The sequence below is a fragment of the Rhincodon typus genome, chromosome 10 (assembly GCF_021869965.1).
Source record: "Rhincodon typus isolate 14 chromosome 10, sRhiTyp1.1, whole genome shotgun sequence".
In the NCBI taxonomy this organism is placed as follows: Eukaryota; Metazoa; Chordata; class Chondrichthyes; order Orectolobiformes; family Rhincodontidae; genus Rhincodon; species Rhincodon typus.
The window spans coordinates 65,136,605-65,159,689 of record NC_063341.1 but is presented as its reverse complement, the minus strand read 5'-3'; the positions used below and the strand labels follow the sequence as shown (position 1 = coordinate 65,159,689).

The window sequence follows — 23,085 nt, the reverse complement described above, 5'->3', positions numbered from 1 at the left end:
ATTCATTCAATATAGGAAGGCATGCTATTACCACATTGACACTGCAAAAAAGGACAAGCAAACAGATCTACAAACCTGAAGAGTGTATCCTACCTCGTAAGACTAAACAGGTATTCAGCTTCACTAAAAATGCAAATATACTGCGTTTAGAAGTAATGATTTGTTCACTGAGTTTGAGCCTATTATCCTTTACAACTTCCATTCCTTTCACTTTTCTTCAATGCACACATCCAGCAAATCCCTGGGGAATTCCCATGAATGAACTACATGCTAATTCAAGAAGCTCTATGAAGTTTGGAGATCATCGCGTACATTGTTGATAATGTAATACTTGAAAGAGGCAGGTTTGTGGTGGTCCTGGACATTGATGAGCCAGCTAGCCTTGCTTACTAATGAACTCTGGAAGTACAGATGATGGAGGCGGCTCTTCCCACTTGGTGCCACGAACAGCCACAATCTAATACTTAAAGAAAATGGATTTTCAGCCTTCATTCAGCTCAAACTGAACTCTAGCACGTGACAAGGGTGACAGTTCAATTCTGCGCTGTTGAGATTGGTGCCTTTCCAACGGTGATGTCTTTATACTAAAAAACGTTTAGCTTGTCATCTCAAAATGAAAGATGTAAACACCAGGCAGCATTTGAAGACTACTGCGGGCATTTTTTTGGCATCCTATATCCCTCAACCATTATTGCAAAAGATAAGAGTGTAATTAGTTTGAGACCTTGCTGTCCATAAATTGATTGCTGTATTTCCCTACATTAATAGTGGTCTTACGTCAAAAGCATTTCATTGTGGCAAAACACTCAATGGTCTTCATAGCAGTAACAAGCAAGAAACCAAAATGTTTCTCCGAAAGAAAAACCGGGAAGAAAGTTGGCAAAAAAAAAATTAAGTCTGTTGCCCACAACATTTTCAATTACTATCTTTAAACAATACCATATTCTACTCTTTACAGTACTGTAGATAAAGGAAGAAAACTGGAGTTCACGTAGCCCTTCCTACAACCACCAGGCAGCTTAAAGCACTCTCATAGCAAATTAATTACTTTTGAAGTGTAGTCACTGTTGCAGTATAAAAATGTATTGTACTAATGTACAGCATCACGTGGCAAACATTTTAAATTGGTAATCTCTCTCCTTTCCACTCACATGAAGGATAACCTTTCAAAAGCAGGCAAGTGCCAAAAGATGCTTTTACAATGTTTCCCTATTACTACAAAGCTTTTAATTTAGCAATATCCAAACAACACAAAATATTTTACTTACTCTCCAGGGCCTCCACAGTAACAGTAACACTGCTCATGATTTGTTTTGTGGCCTACATCCCACTGAAGGTCTTCCAACTGGTATGGCAATGTCTGCTTCATGACTTGCAGAGCTTTAGCATTTGGTCCCTTCTTAAGAGCACCACCCCTCTACAATGTAAAGAAAAATATTAATTCTGTGGCTACAAAATGTATTATACAACTACCTGACTAAAAAAGATCTATGTTTCAGTACATGACTCAAAATAATTGCACACAGCTACAGCATCTAAAAGCAGCTAATGGGATGCTAACCTTTATTATAAATAACATCCTTGCCTTTCTGTTCAATTATGCTTTACTTATACAGCTGGTGAGACATCTCAAATACTGCACAAAGTTTTGGTCTCTCCTTATCTAAAGAAAGATGTGAATGCGTTGGGAGTGGTTCAAAAGGTTAACTAGATTAATGTCTAGAATGAGTGGTGTGCATCTTATGAAGATAAAAATGGACAGACTAGGCTGGATTCCACTGGAGTTTGTAAAAGGGAAGAGCAAAGTGATTGAAGTTTAAAAGATTGTGAAAGCTCTTGAGCATGCAGACGTAGAAAGCATGTTTCTTCTTGTGAGTGAGTCCAGAACTAGGGGACACTTAAAGTTAGGAGTTGCCTCTTAGGCACTGTGTTAAGAATTCTTCTCTCAAAAGCATTGCGCAATTCTGGAACACTCTGCTTGTGAAATATTTTCACTTGGAGATAGGTCGATTCTTACGAGGCAGGGGAATCAAAAAAGGTTAACAGGGATAGGTAAGAATGTAGAATTCAGAACATAAATTAACCACAATCTTGGTAAATAATAGCACAGGCTCCAGGGGCTGAATGGGCTACTTCTGGTGCTATTTATTACGTCTTATTGTAAATAATACTTCAACACTTTTTATCTCTTCAAAATCCAATTATTAATAATACACATGAGCACATACTATTTTCTCTACATCAGTTCTTAGTACTTTGGAATTTATGGTAGTTTACTTCACTGGTTCCATTTTATGGAACATCAGAAAAGAAATACAATTCCCAGTATCACAGTACCTTTGTAGTAGTAGCAAAGACACACTGGCGACACAGCCACTTGGCATCTGACGCAATCACACTGGAATCTATGTTAGGCATGTGACATTTCTGATGATAACCTATTGATAAAAATAGCAGTAATACTTCATTGCTTAAAAATTTACTAAATATACCAAAAGATTATTTTCAAACTTAAATTTACCTTGTCCACATTTGTCACAAATAACCATTTCATTGGGTACTTCAGAGTATTCCTCTTGGCATATTGTGCAAACCATCTCTCCACTTCCACTGGCTCCTGGGGTTAAGTGCACAAAATATACTTCACAAGCATGTATTACAAGCACTACGTCCATTGTTACATGATTACTTTTTAAAATTTCTACAGTAACGCTACCTCAACTGTCTTTTTCAACATGCCTTTTGTGATTTGAGCCCTCAGATGTTTGGACACTAACAGGAATGAATTAAGTCAAAAGTAAAAATCAAGTTTAAACATCTGTCTTTTGTCATTGGTAACTTAATGAAAACATCTGCCTCAACACCAGGGACCCGGGTTTGATTGCAGACTCAGGCGACATCGTGTGGAGTTTGCATATTCTATGCCTGCATGGGTTTCTTCCAGGTGCTCCAGTTTCCTCCCACAGTCCAAAGATGTGCAGGTTAGGGGTACTGGCCATGGGAAATGCAGGATTGGGGGAGGGGGATGGTGTCTGGGTGGGATGCTCTTCGAGGGTCAGTATGGACTCGATGGACCAAATTGGTCTGCTTCCACACTGTAGTGAGTCTATGATCAAGTCGCTTGGCAAAACAGAACTTGAGTTGAGTTTCGCTAAAGAGATATGCTATTGAGATCTTTCATCTTACAACCATCAGGACAGAATTCCAAGAATCTCAAATCTCATAAGGGAATAACCTGAAAAATGAGGTGTTTGTTGATTGTCAAAACTGCCACGACCTGCAAGTTCCCTTCCAAGCCACTCTCTATTCTGACTTGGAATGGTATCACTGTTCCTTCACTGACATTGGGTTGAAATCCTGGAAGTCCCTCCTTAACAGCATGGTGGGTCTACCTACAGCACATGCACTGCAGTGATTCAAGGCAGCAGTTTGACACCTACCTCTCAGGGCAACTAGGGGTCAGCAACAAATGCTGACTAGGCTGCCATACCAACATTTCACGAGTGAATAAAAAAAAGTTAACTTTCATAGAGAATGCACCATGGAACAGTTAACTACAAAGCTTTTTAATTTCATATTAGATAGTTTTTTCGATTAGAACAGAAGAGAATCATAGAATCTGTACAGTGCAGAAAGAGGCCATTCGGCTCATCAAGTCTGCACTGCTCCTCCAAACAGTATCCGAGCCAGACTCACCCTGAAAACAGGAGTCATCACAGAAATTCTACTAATGCTTTTGCATCTCCTTCCTATGAATAAGCCACTGTTAGCAACCACTTTAAGGAAACCTAGGTAATGTCTCACTGGTCAAGCTTCCGTGGGTCCTTGTGCAGCCAATGAGCCCAAACCCAGTGCCACATCTCAAACCACACAATTGGTTGGCGTTTCCAGATCACTGGCATTCTTTTCTCAAGTTCCCTTTCCATGCTTCCTCTTGCTAACAGGCATTCTCAAAATAATTGTATCCCTTCATACAAGAACTTCCTCCAAGTCAGTTTCCTCTGAGCTAGAATCTTCAAGCCGTTGCCATCTACATTGCATTTCTTGAGGTAAGCCTTTACATATACTTAAAGAACTGCTTTGGTAGTCTTTCATTCAAGTGACATCCTTGAGCTAAGCAAAGAAGATCTGCATTAGCATTTGGAACACAGGCATTCTAAGCAAGTTGCTGGCCCAGGCGTCAGTTTTGGATGATCATGGCCTTGATGCTGGTGCTATTGGCTCCATCAAAGACGCTGATGTTAGTATGAGTCATTCGATCTGTGGAGAAACCAACTAAAAACAGCATTGATTTTACTTCTCCAGGGACTTGAGGTGCATCTATACATAGTCCAAGTTTCGGAAGGACAACTGCCTTATACACGACGATCTTGGTATCAGCACAGATGTACGGTTGAAGACTCTCATCCTTAGGCATATGAAGGCAGGGCTTGCAGATTTGATGCCGTGTTGGATCGTCACATTTTGTCAGCCTTAGATAAAAAGGGTAGTTTCCCAAGTACAGAAAAATGTTCCACATGTGGAAGGCTTTCTCTAGTAATGGAGAGAAACAACAACTTGCCCTAGGATGGGTTGATAAAGGACTTGAGGTTTCTTGAGGTTAAGGCTAAGATTTAATCTTTGGGAAACTTCCAAAAAGGATTAAGCAAAGCTGGAAGACTCTGTTCAGAGAGATTGGAGATGACTGTCACCCAAATACACATATTCCATGAATAACATTGGTGTTGATTTTCTTCTTGAATTTCAACCTATTGAGGTTGGAAAGTTTTCCATCCATCCTGTAGACAATTTCCCAGTGTATGGACACTTGTTCTTGACAAGAAGGATGGTGGTGAACAAGATGGGAAGTGATAACATCCCTGCTTGACCCCTCTTGACCTCAAAAGGGATTGTGTCATAACACTAGTGGTGATGACCGTCACCAACATCCTGTTGTGGAAGACAGAGGACTTGATGGACATCTCTGGACAGCCAAACTGACAGCCACTTCCATAGTGTTAGGCTGATGTCAGCATCGCCCAGAAGTGCAGGGATTTCATTTTTTCCCCAGATCTTCAGGAATAGATGATGGAGGTGACAATACCTGCTGCTCCAAGTTTGAAAAATCGCAGCTTGAATCCTGTCCACTTCTTCGGCTTTTCAACTCTTCATGGTTTAAACGGGAGCCTTCAACTTCTTCCAAGGTAGAATCTAAGATCATCATTGATCGGGGATGGGGTGATTTTCAATCACTTCCTCAAAAATTGTACCACAGTTAGGAGTTCTTTGAAATGTTCTCACATGGAAGGCTTGTGTTTTCTCTCAAAAAAGGGAGAGATTGCACCACCGAGACCTAGGAAGCAGGTGCATATATTGATTTGGTAGCACTGAAATAGCTCCAGGTATCATGCTTGTCAACAAGGAGTCGCACTCCTTAGCCTTATCAGTCCACCATTGGTTCTTAATTCCATAGTTGTTCTTGGTAATTCCACCTTGGCTGTCTGAGGAGTTCTTTTTACTTGGTACAATGACATCACCAGCAAGCATAGAGAGCTTTCCACTTCTTATCAAGGATGTCTTGGATGATGCAGTCATTCTCATCGAACGAGTCTTGGTGCCAATGGTTTCTTTGTAGCACGAGATGATGCCTGTCTTCAGCGGTTGCCACATTTCCTCTACTCCATTAAAATGAACGTTTTAGGAGATGCTGGTGAGGACTGTGTTGGAAACTCACTAGCAGACTGCTTTGCTCTTGAAGCCACTCCAAGTTGAACTTGTTTCCTGAACTGTTTCACTTTCAGCTGCTTCTGGTGGTATTTGATGGTCATAGAGGAGTGGATAAGCTGCTGGTCATTGTTTTGGTAAAGAGGACATCCTTTTGGTTGCAGAATTGAACGAAAACACCAATCATGGTGATTGTGAATACATTTAAGAGGGCTTCATCTGGTCTTTTGGCAGAACAGTACGGTGACGACCAGCTGGTGTTCCATACATTTGATAAGCACAAGTCGTCCCTCTGGAGTTGGAATTCCCAACTCCTTGCTTTCCGATAGCTCCTTTCCAGATTAGGAATCGTTCTCAACTGTGGCGTTGAAGTCCCCAAGGAGTATAATTTTATCTTCCTTAGGAACGTTGGCAAATGTGTCTCCAGGGTGGAGTGAAAGTCTTTTTTGGGCTCAACAATGGTACTAAGGCTTGGAGCAGAGGCACTCAATTACCATAGAAAGGTACAAACAAGTACCAAGTATTTAGATACCAATTTTCTTCACTCACATGGCTAAAACTGGTAGGTCAAATGCAGAAATGCAGACATGAACTGAAAATATCATACACACCAACCCCACTAACAATGCTTTTGTTCAGCGTTTACCTGGTTTATGGCTGTACTATCATTCACGATCGCAAGAACTTCCCATTGTGATGATACTTCCTCCACACTGGCCGCAGGGATTTAAGAATGCCTCAAGGGGAAATAGGGACAAGAAAAATTCCCAGTATTCCCAACAAGATCATCGCAAGCATTTTAAACATCTACAATAACTTTGATGTTATGCAATAAGACAACTGGAACTAGCTGACAATGGTTGCCAAATATCATAGAATAGAATCCACCGTATGATATGGGTGATGAACTTCCTAAACAAGACTTTTTATAGTTCCATACAGCTCCTTTAGCTCAATAATTCTTCCTACACTGACTATACTCTATTCCTGATAACCGGAATTTTAACAAAAAAATGAAAATGGATTTGCTAGTTACTGATCAACACGGAAAGTCGATGCCAAAATATCTGAATTTTCAGGTAAGCTGAATTTAGACTATGCTTCCTGTTTTAACGACAAAAACTCTTCCAAAAAAATCAAAGCTCCCCTTCATATTCATATTCAAACCAACAAAATAGCACAGAATTTTTTTTTTTTTTTTAAAACTTCAAAACAGTATTGGCTAGATAAGACAGAAGTAGGGCACTAAAATTAGCTTGTGACTCTCAATAATGGAGATGAAGGCATTGACAATGATTCTATCATGGCTGATTGCTACCCAGTGTGCTTACTAAAATGTATATAAATCTGTGTGGCCATGACATGGTAACCTTGGTTGAATTCTCCTCCCTCCTGCTGTCCAATTTTCCTCCACCTAACACCGCTCCACCTTGACCAATGCGGTTTTGTTAAACCATTAGAAACTCAAGCATAACGTTGTTTCAAACGCCAAATATGGAGCAGCAGGTTTGTCATCCACAGAACTGTCAGAAAAAGTGGAATGCAAATAAACTTGAATGCAAGTTTACAGAATGAGCCTTCCATGGAACAGAGATGGGAGTGGCCCAAGACAGTATCCAACTGGCCACAGCATTACAGCATTCAATTCAGTTAGTGCATGTAATACAGATAACAACGCAACATCACCTGCTGGATTATATGAAGCAAACAAAATTAAGAGTGGAGAGAAATAGCTTCAGAAACAAACCCTGATTCCAGCACATGTTGCCTCACTCTCAAAGGTACTTTGAATTGCGGTTGCTTGGTTCCTCTTCAGCAAGAGCAATGATAGTTCAAGGAAAACCACGAACCTAAGTTTTAAGTTACGTACAGGACATTCCCCACAAGCAAGAGTCAATCCCCGAACATAATTAAGGGCAAGAATGATCAATTAGCTTAGTTCCACTCCACTCAGACTTCAAAATTCTTTGGGTCACCAGCTTGGAATACATTTATAGCATTTCTGCGAATATTTTTCTCATTCGAAAAAAATAACAACCGATTCCTATCGTTTTAATTTGTATTTTTGACATTGCAATTGATGCTTTTCATTCATTCCTCCTTTTTGTTCATTTATTACTTTTGTTAGACGCAGTTTGGGAAACTGAGTCTAAGCCAACAGAAAGTGATTTTAAAATCATTATGTACGTAATTGGTTAGGTGTTAAATATTTGGGAAGCAAGTAGTATCAAAAAAATAAAAGTAGCAGTACATGAATGATGTACAACTTTATAGCACATTTTATGATCTATAGTACAATACAAATGCTTCCAGGCCATTTTATATAGAATAATTAGACTTCAAGTGGTTTACTTTTCATTTTGTTTACATTCCATTACTTAGTTAATTAAGCTCCATTTGAGAGTTTGGGGCCCTGCTGCCGGATAGTCTGGTGACTTAATTTACATGAATTTTAATGAGGTTAAGGTGAGGAGAACAGTTCAGTACACATGCAGAACAAGTGCAGAAAAATCAACTACTGGTGCCCACTTACAGGGGTGTCCAGGCTTGTGGTAAACAGAATAACCTAGAATTACAGTGTGGGTGTGTGCCAGAGGGGAAAATTTTGGAAACTCACGTGGACTTGCTCTGAAGTTGAAAGTCATCGGGCGTTTACATTGTAGTTTGTTTCAGGGCGAGATACCCAATGAAGGCAAAAGCATATAGCGACTGCTTAGAAATTCACCAAAAGGAAACCAGTGGCAGCTGTCCCAGCCTGAGCTGGAGCAGGCAAGAGTACTGACTTGTCACCAAGGATTGAGTGGAAGGATAGTATAGTGATAAAAAAATGGGTGGTATGAAGTGGAATCTTAACTAAGAAATCTTTCTAGTCTTTCATTTTGCTTAAATTAATGTAGTTTGTATTTTTTTCTTGTTTAATAAAAGTTTTATTGTGTTAAAAGTAGACTGACAGCCCATGATTTACATGTTTTGGAACTGACCTCTATAGTTAAAACAAACCAAGTTAAAATCTAACAAGCCAGGTTTCACTCTGGGTTAATGTCACCTGCATTCATAACTCATGAAATATTAGTCAAGAAGAAACAGGAAGCATATGCAAGGTTTAGGAAACTGAAATCAAGACAAGGCCTTTGATGAAAAAAAAAGGAAGTAGGAAAGGAGGGCTTAAAAAAGTAATTAAATGTCCTTGGCAAGTAAAATTAAGGAGAATCCCAAGGTATTTTACACATATATAAAAGGAGACAGATAGGTCCGCTCAAGGACAAAACAAGGGAATTTATGCGTGGAGGCAGAGGAAGTGGGTGAGGTCCTGGAGTACTTTGCATCAGTATTCACCAAGAAGGAGGACATGAATGATGGTTAGATTAGAGGGGGGTATGATGATATTCTTGGGAATGTCAATATTAAGGTGATGGTGAAATTGAGTGTCTTGAAAAACATTAAGGTAGACAAGTCCTGAAGGGCTGATGGGATGATGGGATCTATCCAAGAATTCTGAAGGAGGCAAGGGAAGACATTGCCGGGACCCTGACAGAGATTTTTGTTTTGTTTGATATTTTTAAGTTAACCTGTTCAGTGATGTTATTACACACTTCAGGAGCAAAATTGGGTCTGAACCTGACCTCCTGGTTCAGAGGTAGGGACATTACCATTGCACCTCAAAAGCACTCCAGATATCTTTGTATCCTCTTTAGCCATAGATGAGATCCCAGAAGACTGGAGAACAGCCAATGTTTTTCCTTTGTTTAAGAACATCAACAGGGATAATCCAAGAAATTATAGGCCAGTAAGATTTACATTAGTAAAGAAATTACTGGAGAAGATACTTTTCCAAATGCGAGTAAATTCTATACCTAAGAATAAAATTATTAGGGATAGTCAGCATGGTGTTGCACAGGGAGATCCTGTCTCACAAATCTAATTGAGCTTTTGGAAGAAATGAAAATGATGACTGATGAGGGTAGGGTAGCAGATGTTGTCTGCATGGATTTTACTCAAGTATGACAAGGCCCTTCACGGTAGGCTGGTCCAGAAGATTAATTCACGTGGGATCCAAGGCGAGTAGGCAAGGTACAAAATTGGCTCAGTCATAGAAGGCAATTGTTGAGGTGTTTCTCTCCGACTGGTTCTGACTAGACCAGTGATGTTCTGCAAGGCTATATACATATATGAATGATTTGGATGAAAAAGAGTGTAACTGTTCTGATTAGTACGTTTGTAGACAACATGAAAATTGGAGGACTTGTGAATAGTGAGGAAGATTGTGACAGGACAAAGCAAGAGATAGGTCGGTTGGGAAGTTGGGCGGGGAAAAAAGAAATTGCAGATGGAGTTTAATACACACAAGTGAGAGGTCAAATGCAAAGGGTAAACAAACAAACAAACAAACAAACAAACAAGTCAGTAACCTCAGGAGCATTGTACAGAGAGGTCTTAGGGTGGAAGTCCATAGCTCCCTGAAAGGGTCAACACAAGTGGATAAGGTGATGAGGAAGATGTATGGCATGTTTGCCTTCAGTCAGGGCAGCAAGTACAAAACTGGCAAGTCACGCTGCAGCTCTATAAAACTTTAAGTATGGGCACATTTGGAATACTGCGTTCAATTCTGGTTGCCACAATATAGGAAGGATGTGGAGGCTTTGGAGAGGGTGCAAGAGGTTTACCAGGATGTTGCCTGGATTGGAATGTATTAGCTATAGGAAGAGGTTCGAAAAAGTTGGACTGTTTGCACAACTGTGTTCAAGGCTAAGTGGCAACCTGATAGAGATATATAAAATTGAGGAGCACGGATAGGTCAAACAGTCTGAGTCTTTTTCAAAGGGTGGAAATACCAAATACTAGGGGCCATAGGTTTAAAGTGAGGGGGGAAAGTTTAGAGATGTGCAAGACAAGTACTTTTCATGCAGAGGGCGCTAAGTGTCTGGAATGCACTGCCAGGGGAGGTGATAGAAGCAGATACGATAGCAACTTTTAAGAAGCATTTAAAAAGATATGTAAACAGGTAGGGAGTAGAGGGATATGGGCCGTACGCAGGCAGAGGGCATTAGTTCAGAATGACATCATGTCCAGCACAGACACTGTAGACAAAAGGGACCATTCCTATGCTGCACTGTCCTACTGTCTGTTCTATTAACTGGCTACTAACTAGAGCATTGGTATCAATGTCCAGGTGAATGAAGAGTGAAAAAAATTGGCAAGTGTGCAAAATGCATTTGGAGCATTTGTTACTGAGTAAAAGAAAATAACTTGCAGTGGGCTTTTGGAACACCGAGTATGAAAGCAGGTAGAGAATGCTGGAAAACAGTGGAACATTTGAGGTCAGCCACAACGATTAGGTACATCAATAGCACAGCTAATGTTTCATCATTTTCACACATAGTAAATACAGAGGAAGGCAATATGTTTGCCAAGGAACATAAATCCATTTAATACTAAAAACATGCAATTGGAATGAAGATCGATGGCAAAGCTGATTGTCTTCTGATCCCAACTGGACATCTGACAAATACAGGTTATGAACACCCCACCCAAGGTGTTCTCTCTACCCTCCAGCCTAGTCTCTTCCCCTCCCCTCCGCTTCACACTAGTTCAGCAGCAATCACTCCACAACAGGGGAGGTGATCTCAGACAGTCAATTCAAGAGGAAAGTGCTCCGACATTGCATGTATGGTTTCTGCTGCCCCACAATAAGTCAATTGGATTGGTATTCTCGTTCATTGAGGAGCTAAATGATGGATTCCCCCAGGCCAGGCAAGGATGCGAAGAGAACAGACAGTCAAATTAAGTTTACTGAAACTGCCAAAAATTGTAGAAATCTCTCATCCCTGACCAAGTGGTTGCTACCATTCAAGAAACCAATTAAACTGTCTACAGAGATTTAAAAAAAAAATCTACAGCACAGATAGGAAACTACGCAACCCACAAGTCAAACTTCAGCATGTATAAGAGGTGCTTGCATATGCTTTCACTCAGAAAATAAGCTCCAAGTCAATGTCAAATCCTTCTCAGAAGCTTATGCAAAAAAGTCTTCCATGAGACACCTGGAAAATTAAGATCCTCTTCCAAACAACTCTCAGTACACTATTTCATCCTTTCAATTCAGATCAAGGGCACAATTCTGGATAATGTAGGCCTTTTCTGTATGCTGAGATGCGCCTCTCAACAAGGTCAAACAAAAAGAAAAACAAAATTCACTCACTTCTAATGAAGAAGCTCAACCTTCAACTGATTTTGGGAAAAGAATTTCAGCAAGGTGATAGTTTACCAGGGAATAGCATTTCCCATGCTCCTAGATTGATTGAGTTCTGAAGAAGGGTCACCGGACCTGAAACGTTAACTCTTTTCTCCTCCACAGACGCTCCAGACCTGAGCTTTTCCAGCAACTTTGTTTTTGTTCTTGATTGATTTATTGTCACATGTACCAAAGTACAGTGAAATGCTTTGTTTACTAGCAGTACAGACAGACAGATCATAGCAAGCAAGGACATAAAGATCAAAAAGACTTGGAAACACACAGGTTACATTGCATAGGGCATGCGCTAGACGAGATCAACGTTAGCAAGATCAGCATGAGGCGAGAGAGTCCATTCATCAGTCTAACAACAGCAGGGTAGAAGCTGTTCCAGAAACTGCTCATGCTTGTGTTCAGGTTTATGTATCATCTGCCTGACCGGACAGGGTGTACGAGATCATTACCAGGGTGCGATGGGTTTTTGATTGATGTTAGCAGCCTTTCATTGGCAGTGAGCCGTGTAAAGAGAGTCCATGGATGGGAGGTTGGCTTCCATGATGGTCTGGGCTGTGCACACCACGTTCTGCAGTTTCTTACAGTCCTGGGCAGAACAGCTGCCATACCAGGCTGTCATGCACCCAGACAGTATGCTTTCCAATGGTGCATCCATAAACGTTGGCGATGGTCCTTATGGATAAGCCAAATTTCCTGAGCCGCCCGAGGAAGAGGCGGCAGCATTGTTGTACCTTCTTGACCGTCGCATCTACGTGGGAAATCAAGGTCAGGTTGTCAGTTGTCATCACGTTCTGCCCTCTCAACCTCACTTCCGTTGATGTAGATGGGGGCATGTTCTCCTCCTTTCTTAAGTCAATGATCAGTTCTTTACTTTTGCTGACATAAAGAGAGGTTGTTCTCATTGCACCATGTCACCAAGCCCTCCATCTCCCTTCTGTATTTTGACAAGTTGTTGTTAGATATCTGTCCCACTATGGCAGTGTCGTCAGTGAGCTTGCAGATGGCGTTTGTTCAGAATTTGGCAGCACAGTCGTGGGTGTACAGGGAGGACAGTAGGGGGCTGAGGATGCATCCTTGGGGGGCTCCAGTGTTGAGTGTTATTGAGGAGGAGGTGCAGTTATCTATCTTCACCGATTGCGGTCTGTTGGTCAGAAAGCAGAGTATCCAGCTGCAAAGGGTGGAGCTGCAACCAAGTTCAGAGTTTTAAGATCAGTCTGGAATGGATAATGGTGTTGAAGCGGAGCTGTAGTCAATGAGCAGGAGTCTGACATAGTTGTCCATGTTGTCCAGATGTTCCAGGGGTGAGCGCAGGGCTAGAGATACGGCATCATCTGTGGACCCGTTACATCAGTCGGCAAACTGTAGGGGATTGAGACAGGCTGCCAGACTAGATTTGATGTGGGCCATGACCAGCCTCTTGAAGCACTTCATCATTGAGGTCAGAGCCACTGGGCAGTAGTCATTAAGGCACACTGCACGTGCTTTCTTAGTACCAGGATAATGGTAGTCTTCTTGAAGCAGGAGGGGACTTCGGCTTGTAGGAGGGAGAGGTTGAAGATGTCAGTGAAAACCTTCGTCAGTTGGTCCACAGAGAATCGGAGTGCTCGGCCAGGGACACCGTCTGTGCCCACTGCTTTCCTTGGATTGGCTCCCAGGAAGACCGATCGGACGTCTGCAGCAGTGACAGATGGAGCAGGCGTGTCTGGGCAGGTGTCACCACACCACTGGCATTCTGCTCAAACCCAGCATAGAAAGCATCAAATACGTCAGGGGTGGAGGAGTCTTCATTCACTATCTTGCTCTGCTTTATTTTGTATCCCATAATTGGTGTTCAGGCCTTGCCATAGGCTGTGGGAGTCTGTTAGGTAGGTTTGGGCTTCTAAATTGGTCTGGCCTCTTGGCATTTCTGATGGCCTTACGGACATAATATCTGGATTTCTTGTACTGGTCTGGGTCATCCAACTTGAATGCTGCATGTCTGGTCTTCAGTGGGGAGTGGATTTCTTGGTTCATCCAAGGTTTACAGTTGGGAAACACTTGTATTGACTTCTTTGGTATGCAGTCCTTCACACATTTGCTAATGAAGTCCACTATGGTGGCGGCATACTCGTCTAGGTTTTCTTCTGAGTACTTGAACATGGTCCAGTTCATCGATTCCGAGCAGCCCTGGAGACAGTCTTCCACAGTCTCAGACCAGCATTGCACTTGGTTTTGGGAAGGATCCTCCCGTTTCAGCTTCTGCTTGTTAGCTGGGAGGAGGAACACAGCACTGTGACCTGACCTTCTGAAATGTGGATTGGGGGATGGAGCGGTAGGCATCTTTGATGGTTGTGTAGCAGTGGTCCAGAATGTTCAGTCCTAATGTGGGGCAGGAGATGTATTGGTACTTTGGCAGCATCCTCAAGGTTAGTTTGGTTGAATTCACCGGCCACAACGAATAGGGCCTTAAGGAATTTTGTCTCTAGTGTCTGTGGCATTGTAAATCACATCTAGGACATTCCTCATATCCACATGGAGCGGTATACAGACTGCTGTCAGGATGGCAGAGGTGAACTCATGGTAAGCACTAGGAACACATTTTATTCAAGGTACTTTAGGTCCGGGGAGCAATGGCTTGCCAGGGTCGCTATGTCTGAGCACCAGGAAGTGTTGATCAGAAAGCATACCCCACTGCCCTTTGCCTTACCCAAGGACGCCATGTGATGTATGGAGAACCCATCAGTTTGTAGGGCACAGTCAGGAGTGGCAGTGGTGAGCAAAGTCTCCAGGAAGCAGAGCACACAATAGTGTCTCAGTTGAGAGATTTGGACAATAGCAGGTAGCTCAAAACACTGCAGAAGTACTACTAGCAGTGCCTTCATATCCAATATCCTTCTAACAACCAGCAGCAAGAAAGGCAGTCCAACTGCAGCATCCTCTGCCAAGCCAACATTCCTCATGTCGAGGCATTAATCACTCAAAACCAGCTTCACTGAGCAGGACATGCCAATCAATACCAGATACATGAAGTAGCTGTCAATTTCATCAAAAGACTTCCAGCAGGACAACAGAAATGCTTTAGACATGTCCTCAAAGCATTGCTGAGGAGGTCAAACATGCCTGACAACTCATTCGAATTCCATGCTTCTGACTAACAAATATAAAGGCGGCATCCGGATGTGAAGCTGAGGTATTGGATATAGAAGATGTTAACTCCAAATACCTAATCTACTGAATTCTTCAAACACCACCTGCCCTACATGTAACCAAATCTATTAATTGCACACTAGATTTATTAAACACCTCAGCATGGATCAAACCAGACTGCAATCAAGTCATCCTTGATCTCATTGGATGGTTTCAATAGTAAGTCAGTTTACTCTAAGGCATTGCCTTCTGGAGATGAGGCAAGAAAACTATAGGAAAATTATGAATTGATTTGCAACTTGCCCTTGATGGATTAAACTTACTTTGTTGCACTGTAACTTTGCCAACTACAAAAGACATTTAAGGATTACAATTAAAATTTAGATCACTTGCTAAAAGTCAGAACTTTTCACCCTTAAGTACTTCTTTATACAAAAAGACAGAAACACGAGATTCTATGCACTCGAGCAAATCACATCTGTCACGTGAATATTTTTGTTTACAAAAAACTTACCAGTCTGTATGTCTTTCCACAAGACCCAGGACTTTGAACTGTCTTCAAAGATGACAAAGCAGCTCTCTTTCTGTTTGTTCACCTTTAATTAAAATTAGAAGGAGCTTCAGGTTTTCTCTTTTGCAGAATTGTGTAGGTTAATGCCAAACTACATTTCTATCACAATACTCTCCATTGTGCTCTTAGAAGACAAAAAACTGCATTATTTCAATGCTGACATCCTCATTTTTGTACCACTATTCTTCTCAAACTAGCCTAGCATGTCTCCTTTATTAGGTTCATTAGGCATCAGGTGCAGAAAGGACATCTCACATCCTATCCAAAGGCTTAGAAATGGAATAATAGAACACTGTTTAGTGATTGCAATCAAGATCAAAACCAAAAAAAACACAATGGTACAATTTAAAAAACATTTCTAGTTTTAATTACCCACCCTTGAGTGACAAATAACTGTTTGGAACAACAGCTGTTTTACAAAACAGGGGCACAACCATTGATACAATTCACATAATCATGTAAATAAAGCAGGATGGTCAACACCTTCCAATCTAATCCCTGGGTAAATTATTTTCTTCTCTTGCACAAATACAGTGTGTTTCAATATTTTGAACTTTGGGATCCAAATATTGAAATACACTTTTTCTTTATTAGGAGCATTAGATGAAAGAAGGCAAATCAATTTTCTATCAGGGAAAGTCTTTGAACCAAACGCCCAAGCTTCCAGGAAGATCAAAACACTGCAGCCGATAGAAGAAACAGCAATGGAGAACAGGTAAGCTAAGAAGGCAGAAAGGACAACTGGCATCATATAAAGAATAACCAAGTATAGAAGCAGCACGCTGGATGATAGTACACAATCACAGATCACAATAAGGAGACCAAGGAGAGTGTCAGCTGAATCCAATGGATAGAGTAGAGAACAAGCAACTAACAAACTTTTGTACGTGTTTAGGGTGGGGGTATTTCTAGTGCTCAAATTCTCTCATGTCTGGCCACTTTTTGCAAATGCTCAACAGGACTTGTCTACTCATTGTTGCCAGCTGAATTCCTGTAATTGCTGAAACATTTCTCCGATAATTATTGAAAAGTTTAACACAAAAATAAATAATATTGTTGGATTTAGCATTTACCCACTGTCCTGCTCAATGCAGGAATAGTTTCTTTTACATGACTAACTTATGAGTGCTCCACATAAATGAACAATGCTTCAAAATGACGTGCTCCCTGCTTTTGCCAAGCTTAAGCATAGTTATTCACCTTTATGACAGTTCCAAGGTAAAATAAGCCATCTGACCACCTGGCTAGGACATCCTGGCCTTCCTCAAACTTGCATACAGGTTTTTTTCCTTTTGATCCATCCCGCAATGACAATCGAACAGAGGACACTGGTGTCTTCTGGTTTCGACGGGAGGGAGATCGCTTGTGGAGAGATGAGTTACCTGCTCCCGTAGTGTCTTTGTCCATCAGGAAAATAGCATCATCAACTGAAATTTAAAGTTCAAAATGAGCCATTCCAGAACAACTCATTTCTGTATTATTTGCCACTGTAAATTACTGATGATCTGCACAAAGTTACCATATGTCTAATACAACAGTTGCTAAATTTGATCACATTGGGGCCTTTAGAAATTAGCTTCAAAATAACACCCTACAAAGAGTTAAAAGTCTTAGAAAAAAAAACCACCCCACCCCAACTGGCTCAACTTATCTCAAGTTACCAATACCGTACAGATCACAAATTCCAGTTTATTTCTCAGTCTATGCTCAAGTAGCTAAATCAACATACTCTATGGAATTAGTACACAAATCAATTAGGAAGGAAAATTGTTCTGATTTGTTACATCCATCTAACGTTGCATCTTTTGCAGAAAGAATCAACTGTACCTCCTCATCAAATGATTTAATGGCCTCTCAACACTTGGTATACAAGCTCACTGATGAATATTTGATCGCTCAGACAAACAAGGTGAGTTCCAGACTCAAATGACCCCAAGAAAAAACATTCCTCCTCAATCCTCCCCTTAAATTTCTACCTATTAACTTAATCCATGCTCCCTGGTTATTGAGCCCTCTACCGATAGAGGAAGTACCTTCCTAACCACCCTTCCCATGCCCTTCAGTCTTATACATAATTTTATCATACATCTTCTCAACCTTCATTACTCCAAGGAAAACAACTCCAATCTGTTCAATTTTTCTTTATAGCTCAGATATTCCAACCCAGGCAGCATCTTGGTAAACCTCCTCTGCATCCTCTTCAATGCAATCACATCCTTCCTATATTAGTGACGAGAATTGCATGCAGTACTCCAGTTGTGATCCAGGCGGAGCTTTGTACAGTTCCAGCATAATCGCCAAACCTCACATTCTGTGGTTCAGCTAATAAGGGCAACAATCCCAGTTGTCGTCTTAAACACATCATCTACCAGCTCTATCTTTAAGGATTACGGATATGCACATCAAGGTCCCTCCAATCTTCAGTTCATTCCTGGATCCCACTATTCATAATGTAACCCCTTGGCTTGTTAGTCCTCCCTACATGCATTTCCATGTTGATTCAATTTGCCACTGCTGTCCACCTGACAAGTCTGTTAATGTCCTCTAGCAGTTTATGGCCATCATCATTTTTTAAACCACCATCAACTGTCATGTCATCCAAAAATGTCTTGATCACACCTCCTGTATCTACGTCCAACTCATTAATGTACACCCCAGGAGGAGTTCTGCAAAACTTTGCTGGAAACAAACTTCCAATCACAAACATCCCTTAACCATCAGTCTCTGCTTCCTGCCTCTCAGCCAGCGTCAGATCCATTGTAATACTTTCCCTTAGATCCCACAGGCTCTGTCTTTTGGTTTTAACTAGTGTGATATGAGAGACCTTATCAAAAGCTTTGTTAAAGTTCCTGCTGATCATATCAAATGCATCACCTTAATCAACACTCCAGACTTCCTCAAAAAAATTAAATTTGTCAAACATGACATTCCCTTAGAAAATCCACATTAATCAAATAAAGACAATGTCTCTCCAAGTGCAGCAATATTTCATACTCCTACTGCTAATAACACCCTAACCTCCAACTGGGATCTAATTTTTTCATAACCATGCCTCCCACTTTTTTAATAATGGATAATGTGAAAAGACCTCTAATTCTCAAACACCTCACCTGCCATCAGAAAAAAATTTCAAAATTCTGCCAGGGCTGCCAATGTCTCCTTTGTTGCATCCTTCAAAAGGCTAGGAAACGTCCCATCCAGGCTTGCAGACTTATGTATTTAAGACACCAAAACCTGCTAGTACTTCCTCTTTCTTTCGATATTAATTTCTCCTAATATTTCACAGTCCCCGACCCTGATGTCTATAGTGTGTTGTGCTTTTCCACCATGATGACTGACAAAATCTTCAGAGGACTGTGTCCATGACTTCCGGGTCTACACAGATTACGCCCAGGGTGCATCTGGGTCCCCCTCTTTCCCTGGTTATTCTCTTCCTATGTGTACATTTTAAAAACACCTTTTGATTTTACTCCACTCACCAATGCGTTCTCCTACATTGTCTTTGGTTTCCTAATTTCCTGTTTAGTCTCAACTGCACTTTTCATACTTCTCTAGGGACTTTCCCCTATTGAGCCTTTGGTATCTGCCAAAGGCTTTTGATTCTTAATCCTGACCTTAATGTCCTCCAGTCTTGGTCTTACCCTTTGTCTTTATGGTTACCTATCTGCCCTACACTCTCTCTAATTTTTTCCTTAAATGCCATCCACTGCTCTGACAGTTTAATCTGCATAAGAAATAGCAACAAAAGTAGGCCATTCAGCCCCTCAAGTTTGCTCTGCCATTCAAAACAATCATGGCAAATTCGACAGTACTCACGTCCACTTTCCTGCCCTTCCCCATAACCTTTGATTCTTCTACTGATCGAAAAGCTCTCTCAGCATTAAATATACACAAGGACTTTGCCCCCAAACAGCTCTCTGTGGCAAGGAGTTCCAAAGATTGACAACCATTTGACAGAAGAAATTCCTCATCTCAGTTTTAAATTGGCATCTCTTAATTCTGAGACAATGCAGTCTGGTCTTAGACTCTCCCATGACAGGAAACATCTTCCCAGAACTGACTGTCAAACCCCTTTGGAATATGTTTCAATGAAATCACCTTCCATTCTTCTAAATTCCAACGAGTAGAGTCCCAACCATTTTAACCTTTGCTCGTAAGGCAATCCGCCCGTGCCATGGATCATCCTAATGATCCTTCTCTAACTGTCCCCAACAAAATGTCTTTCCTTAAATAAGTGAATTAAAATTGCTCACAGTACTCCAGACGTGGTCTCACCAGTACCTTGTACATTTACAGAAAGAATTCCCTACTTGCATAGTCCAACCCCCTTGAAATAAGGGCCAACATTCCACTGGCCTTCCTGATTACTGGCTGCACCTGTGTGCTAGCTTTGTGCTTCATGCACAAGTGCCCTCAAGATCCTTTGTGCTGCAGCTTTTTTCCCTTTAATATCCTGTTCTTTTGTTCTCCATTCCAAAATGAGCCATTTCACATTTTTCCACATTGTACTATGTTGCCAACATTTTCCCCACTTATCTATATCTCTCTAAACTGTTTGTGTTCTCTCACAACCTGGCCTTCCACCTATTTTGAGAGCTCTACAAATCCGGCTACATTACATTTGCTTCCTTCATTCAAATCATTAACATATATTGCAAAAAAGTTGCAGCCCCAACACTGATACCCATGGAACTCCACTGGTCGCAGGTCACCATAATTATTGCTCTCTTTTTATATGCTCCTGTTCTTTGTTGGTTTACAACCTTTCCTACAGTGACGACTGTCTGGGTGTCTATACACTAACTCTCAACGTCATCTTTCCTTTGGCTTTTCCCTTCACTGAAACAGACTCATCTTCATCCGAGAAGAGTCATCTCTCAGCCGTCCTCATTTTCTCTCTTTTTTTACATTGCTAACTGACCATTTTTTCCATCCATCCTGTCTTTCCAAAAGGCAAAATATCCCCGAATGTTAAGGTCCTGGTTTTGATAGCCATTATGGAAACATTTGTTATAAGGATACGAGATCATACACACTTACCTCAATTCGCACTGAATGCTTCAAGCACCGAGGAAACAAATGGGCAGTCACACATTCTGGCTCATCCTTTTATTTTCTGGTAATAATCATCCCCATCACTAACCTACAATCCTGTCTTCTCCTTTACATTTGATTTTATAATTTTTTCATGCTACTGAACCCACAGTCCCACTTTTTAGTTTAAAGCCCTACCCATAGCCCTGGTTATGCAATTCGAGGGGATTCTGGTCCCAGCATGGTGCCTATTCCATCAGAACAGTCCCTTCCTTCCCCAGTATACTGCCAATATCCCATTAATTCAAACTTTTTCCCCACACTAATCTATGAGCCATGCATTTACCTCTAATCTTTTTGACCCTGTACCAATTAGCTTGTGGCTCAGGCAATAATCCTGAAATTACCACCTTGTTCACGATACATTTTAGCTTTGCCCCCTAGCCTCAGCAGAACCTCCTTCCTCTTTCTATGTATATTGTTGGTACCTATGCAGCAACTGGATATTTGCACTCCCATTCCAAGTTCCTCTGCAGCCTAGATAAGATATCCTGAATCCAGGCACCTGGCAGAAAATACGGCCTTCAGGACTCTCAACACTGGCCACGGAGAACAGGGTCTATTCCCAGACTATTACAACTACATTTCTCTTTTCTCCCCTTTCTTGAATTTCTCCCTGTACCGTGATGTTATCGTCAGTTTGCTCATCCTCCCTACAGCCCCTGCTCTCATCCACATAGAAAGCAAAAATCTCAAACATGTTAGATAAGCTCAAGGGCTGAGGTGCCTGCAGCATGACCTTCTGGATCTCTCTACCTGCCTCACTCGTAATCACACCCTCATATCCCTGGCTCCTGACCAAATGCAAGGTGGTTAATCTAAAGGGTGTGATTGAAACACAGGCTCAGGTAACTGTCCCCTTCTCTGACATGTCGCAGTGCTTGATATCCACGCCACACAGATACAAAACATCACCAGGTCCTGCACATCTTGTTTATTTACTTGGTTCTTAATTTTGTTTTAAGATTTCCAGATCTTTTAGTTTTTAAATCTAAAATATTTCTCCTACTTACCTTTAAGCTGAAAGTAACTTAATATTGTCAAAATAGCTGCTCCAAGTCCACCTAGGCTAAACTTTACCTTTTCTTAATAAAATTAGCCCTTACCCAATTTTGAAGATTTATCCCAAACTCAACATTATCCTTTTCCATAACTGTTCGAAATTTAAGTTATAATCACAATCTCTAAATTCTCCTCTACTGACAACCATTTGCCTGGGCTAATTTCTGAAAATTACGTCCAGAAATGCCCCGCGTTTGTTGGGCTTTTCATATACTTGTAAAAGAATGTCTCCTAGATGCAAATGAGAATTCAAATGCACAGCTATTCTATTCTTTATTGTAGACTCCAACATTTTCCCAATAACTGACGTTAAGTTACCTGGCCAACAGTTCCTGCTTTTGGTCCCCTTTCCTTTTTAAATAATGGTGTTGCATTGAAAGTTTTCCAATCCTCTGGGACTTCAAGAATCTAAGGTTTCCTAAATTACTACTACCAGGTAATATCCACTACCCACTGTACCAGTACCTTCACTATCTCTGTGACTACTTCCTTTAATATTCGTTTAATATTTGGTGAGGTTATGCACTTTGGTAGGAAGATCAGAAGCACTAAATTTTAACTAAATGGAAAAGACTGCAGCAAACTATGGTTCAAAGGGATTTGGGAGTCCTCATCCATGGATTACAAAAAGCTAGCATCCAAGTTCAGTGGGGAATAGGGAAGAGAAGTGTAATATTGGCCTGTATTTAAAAAGGGAATGGTGTATTAAAGTATCAATGTTTGGATAATCTATACAAGACACCCATCAGAGCACTGGAACACCGAACACTTTTTAGACCTCTTATAGGAATATAAGAGGAGAAGAACACATACGAGATCAAAGGCAAGTTATACCGGCCTTGGAGGCAGTCCAGAGATACATTGATACTAGGTATGGAGGAACTGTCTTACAGCAAGCGGTTGAATAGATCAGGCCTGTACTTGCTGGAGTTTAAAAGAATGAGAGCTGGCCTTAAGAGGACTTGACAGGATAGATGTGGGAAGGTTGTTTCCCCTTGTGGGAGAGTCTAGGCCCAGAGGCCATAATCAGAGGAGGAGGTCACTCAATTTGGACAAAAATGAGGAGCAACTTCTTTCAGCGGATGGTGGAACTATGGAATTCTGTCTCACAGAGGACTGTTTAGGCTAGGTCATTATTTGGCATTTTTATTGAGTAAGGGAATCAAGGGTTATGAAGTGGAATTGAAGATTATCAGACCAGCCTTAATGGCTGATTGGCCCACATCTGCCACTACATCTTATGGTCTTAAAAAAATTCTCAAAATCAAGAGTTTGTAGGAAC

The 23,085-nt window shown here is 41.1% G+C and overlaps 2 protein-coding genes across 5 annotated transcripts in view; one reads left to right on the top strand and one right to left on the bottom strand.

The window, feature by feature from the left end:
• The window catches only part of ccdc18 (coiled-coil domain containing 18), a 250,198-nt gene that overhangs the window by 86,318 nt on the left and 140,795 nt on the right, over positions 1-23,085 (top strand). The gene's annotated exons all lie outside the window — the stretch shown is intronic.
• mtf2 (metal response element binding transcription factor 2) overlaps positions 1-23,085 on the bottom strand; it is a 46,836-nt gene that overhangs the window by 21,914 nt on the left and 1,837 nt on the right. For 2 of the 3 annotated variants that reach the window (XM_048601700.1, XM_020530803.2), the window contains 5 exons: positions 16,848-17,074; positions 15,591-15,672; positions 2,522-2,617; positions 2,338-2,438; positions 1,269-1,417 (listed from right to left, as the gene is read on the bottom strand). In XM_048601700.1, coding sequence (XP_048457657.1) covers positions 1,269-1,417; positions 2,338-2,438; positions 2,522-2,617; positions 15,591-15,672; positions 16,848-17,054 — 635 coding nt within the window. In that variant the 5' untranslated portion in view covers positions 17,055-17,074. The remainder of the gene's footprint in view (positions 1-1,268; positions 1,418-2,337; positions 2,439-2,521; positions 2,618-15,590; positions 15,673-16,847; positions 17,075-23,085) is intronic. The other variant, XM_048601701.1, reaches the window with a different exon arrangement.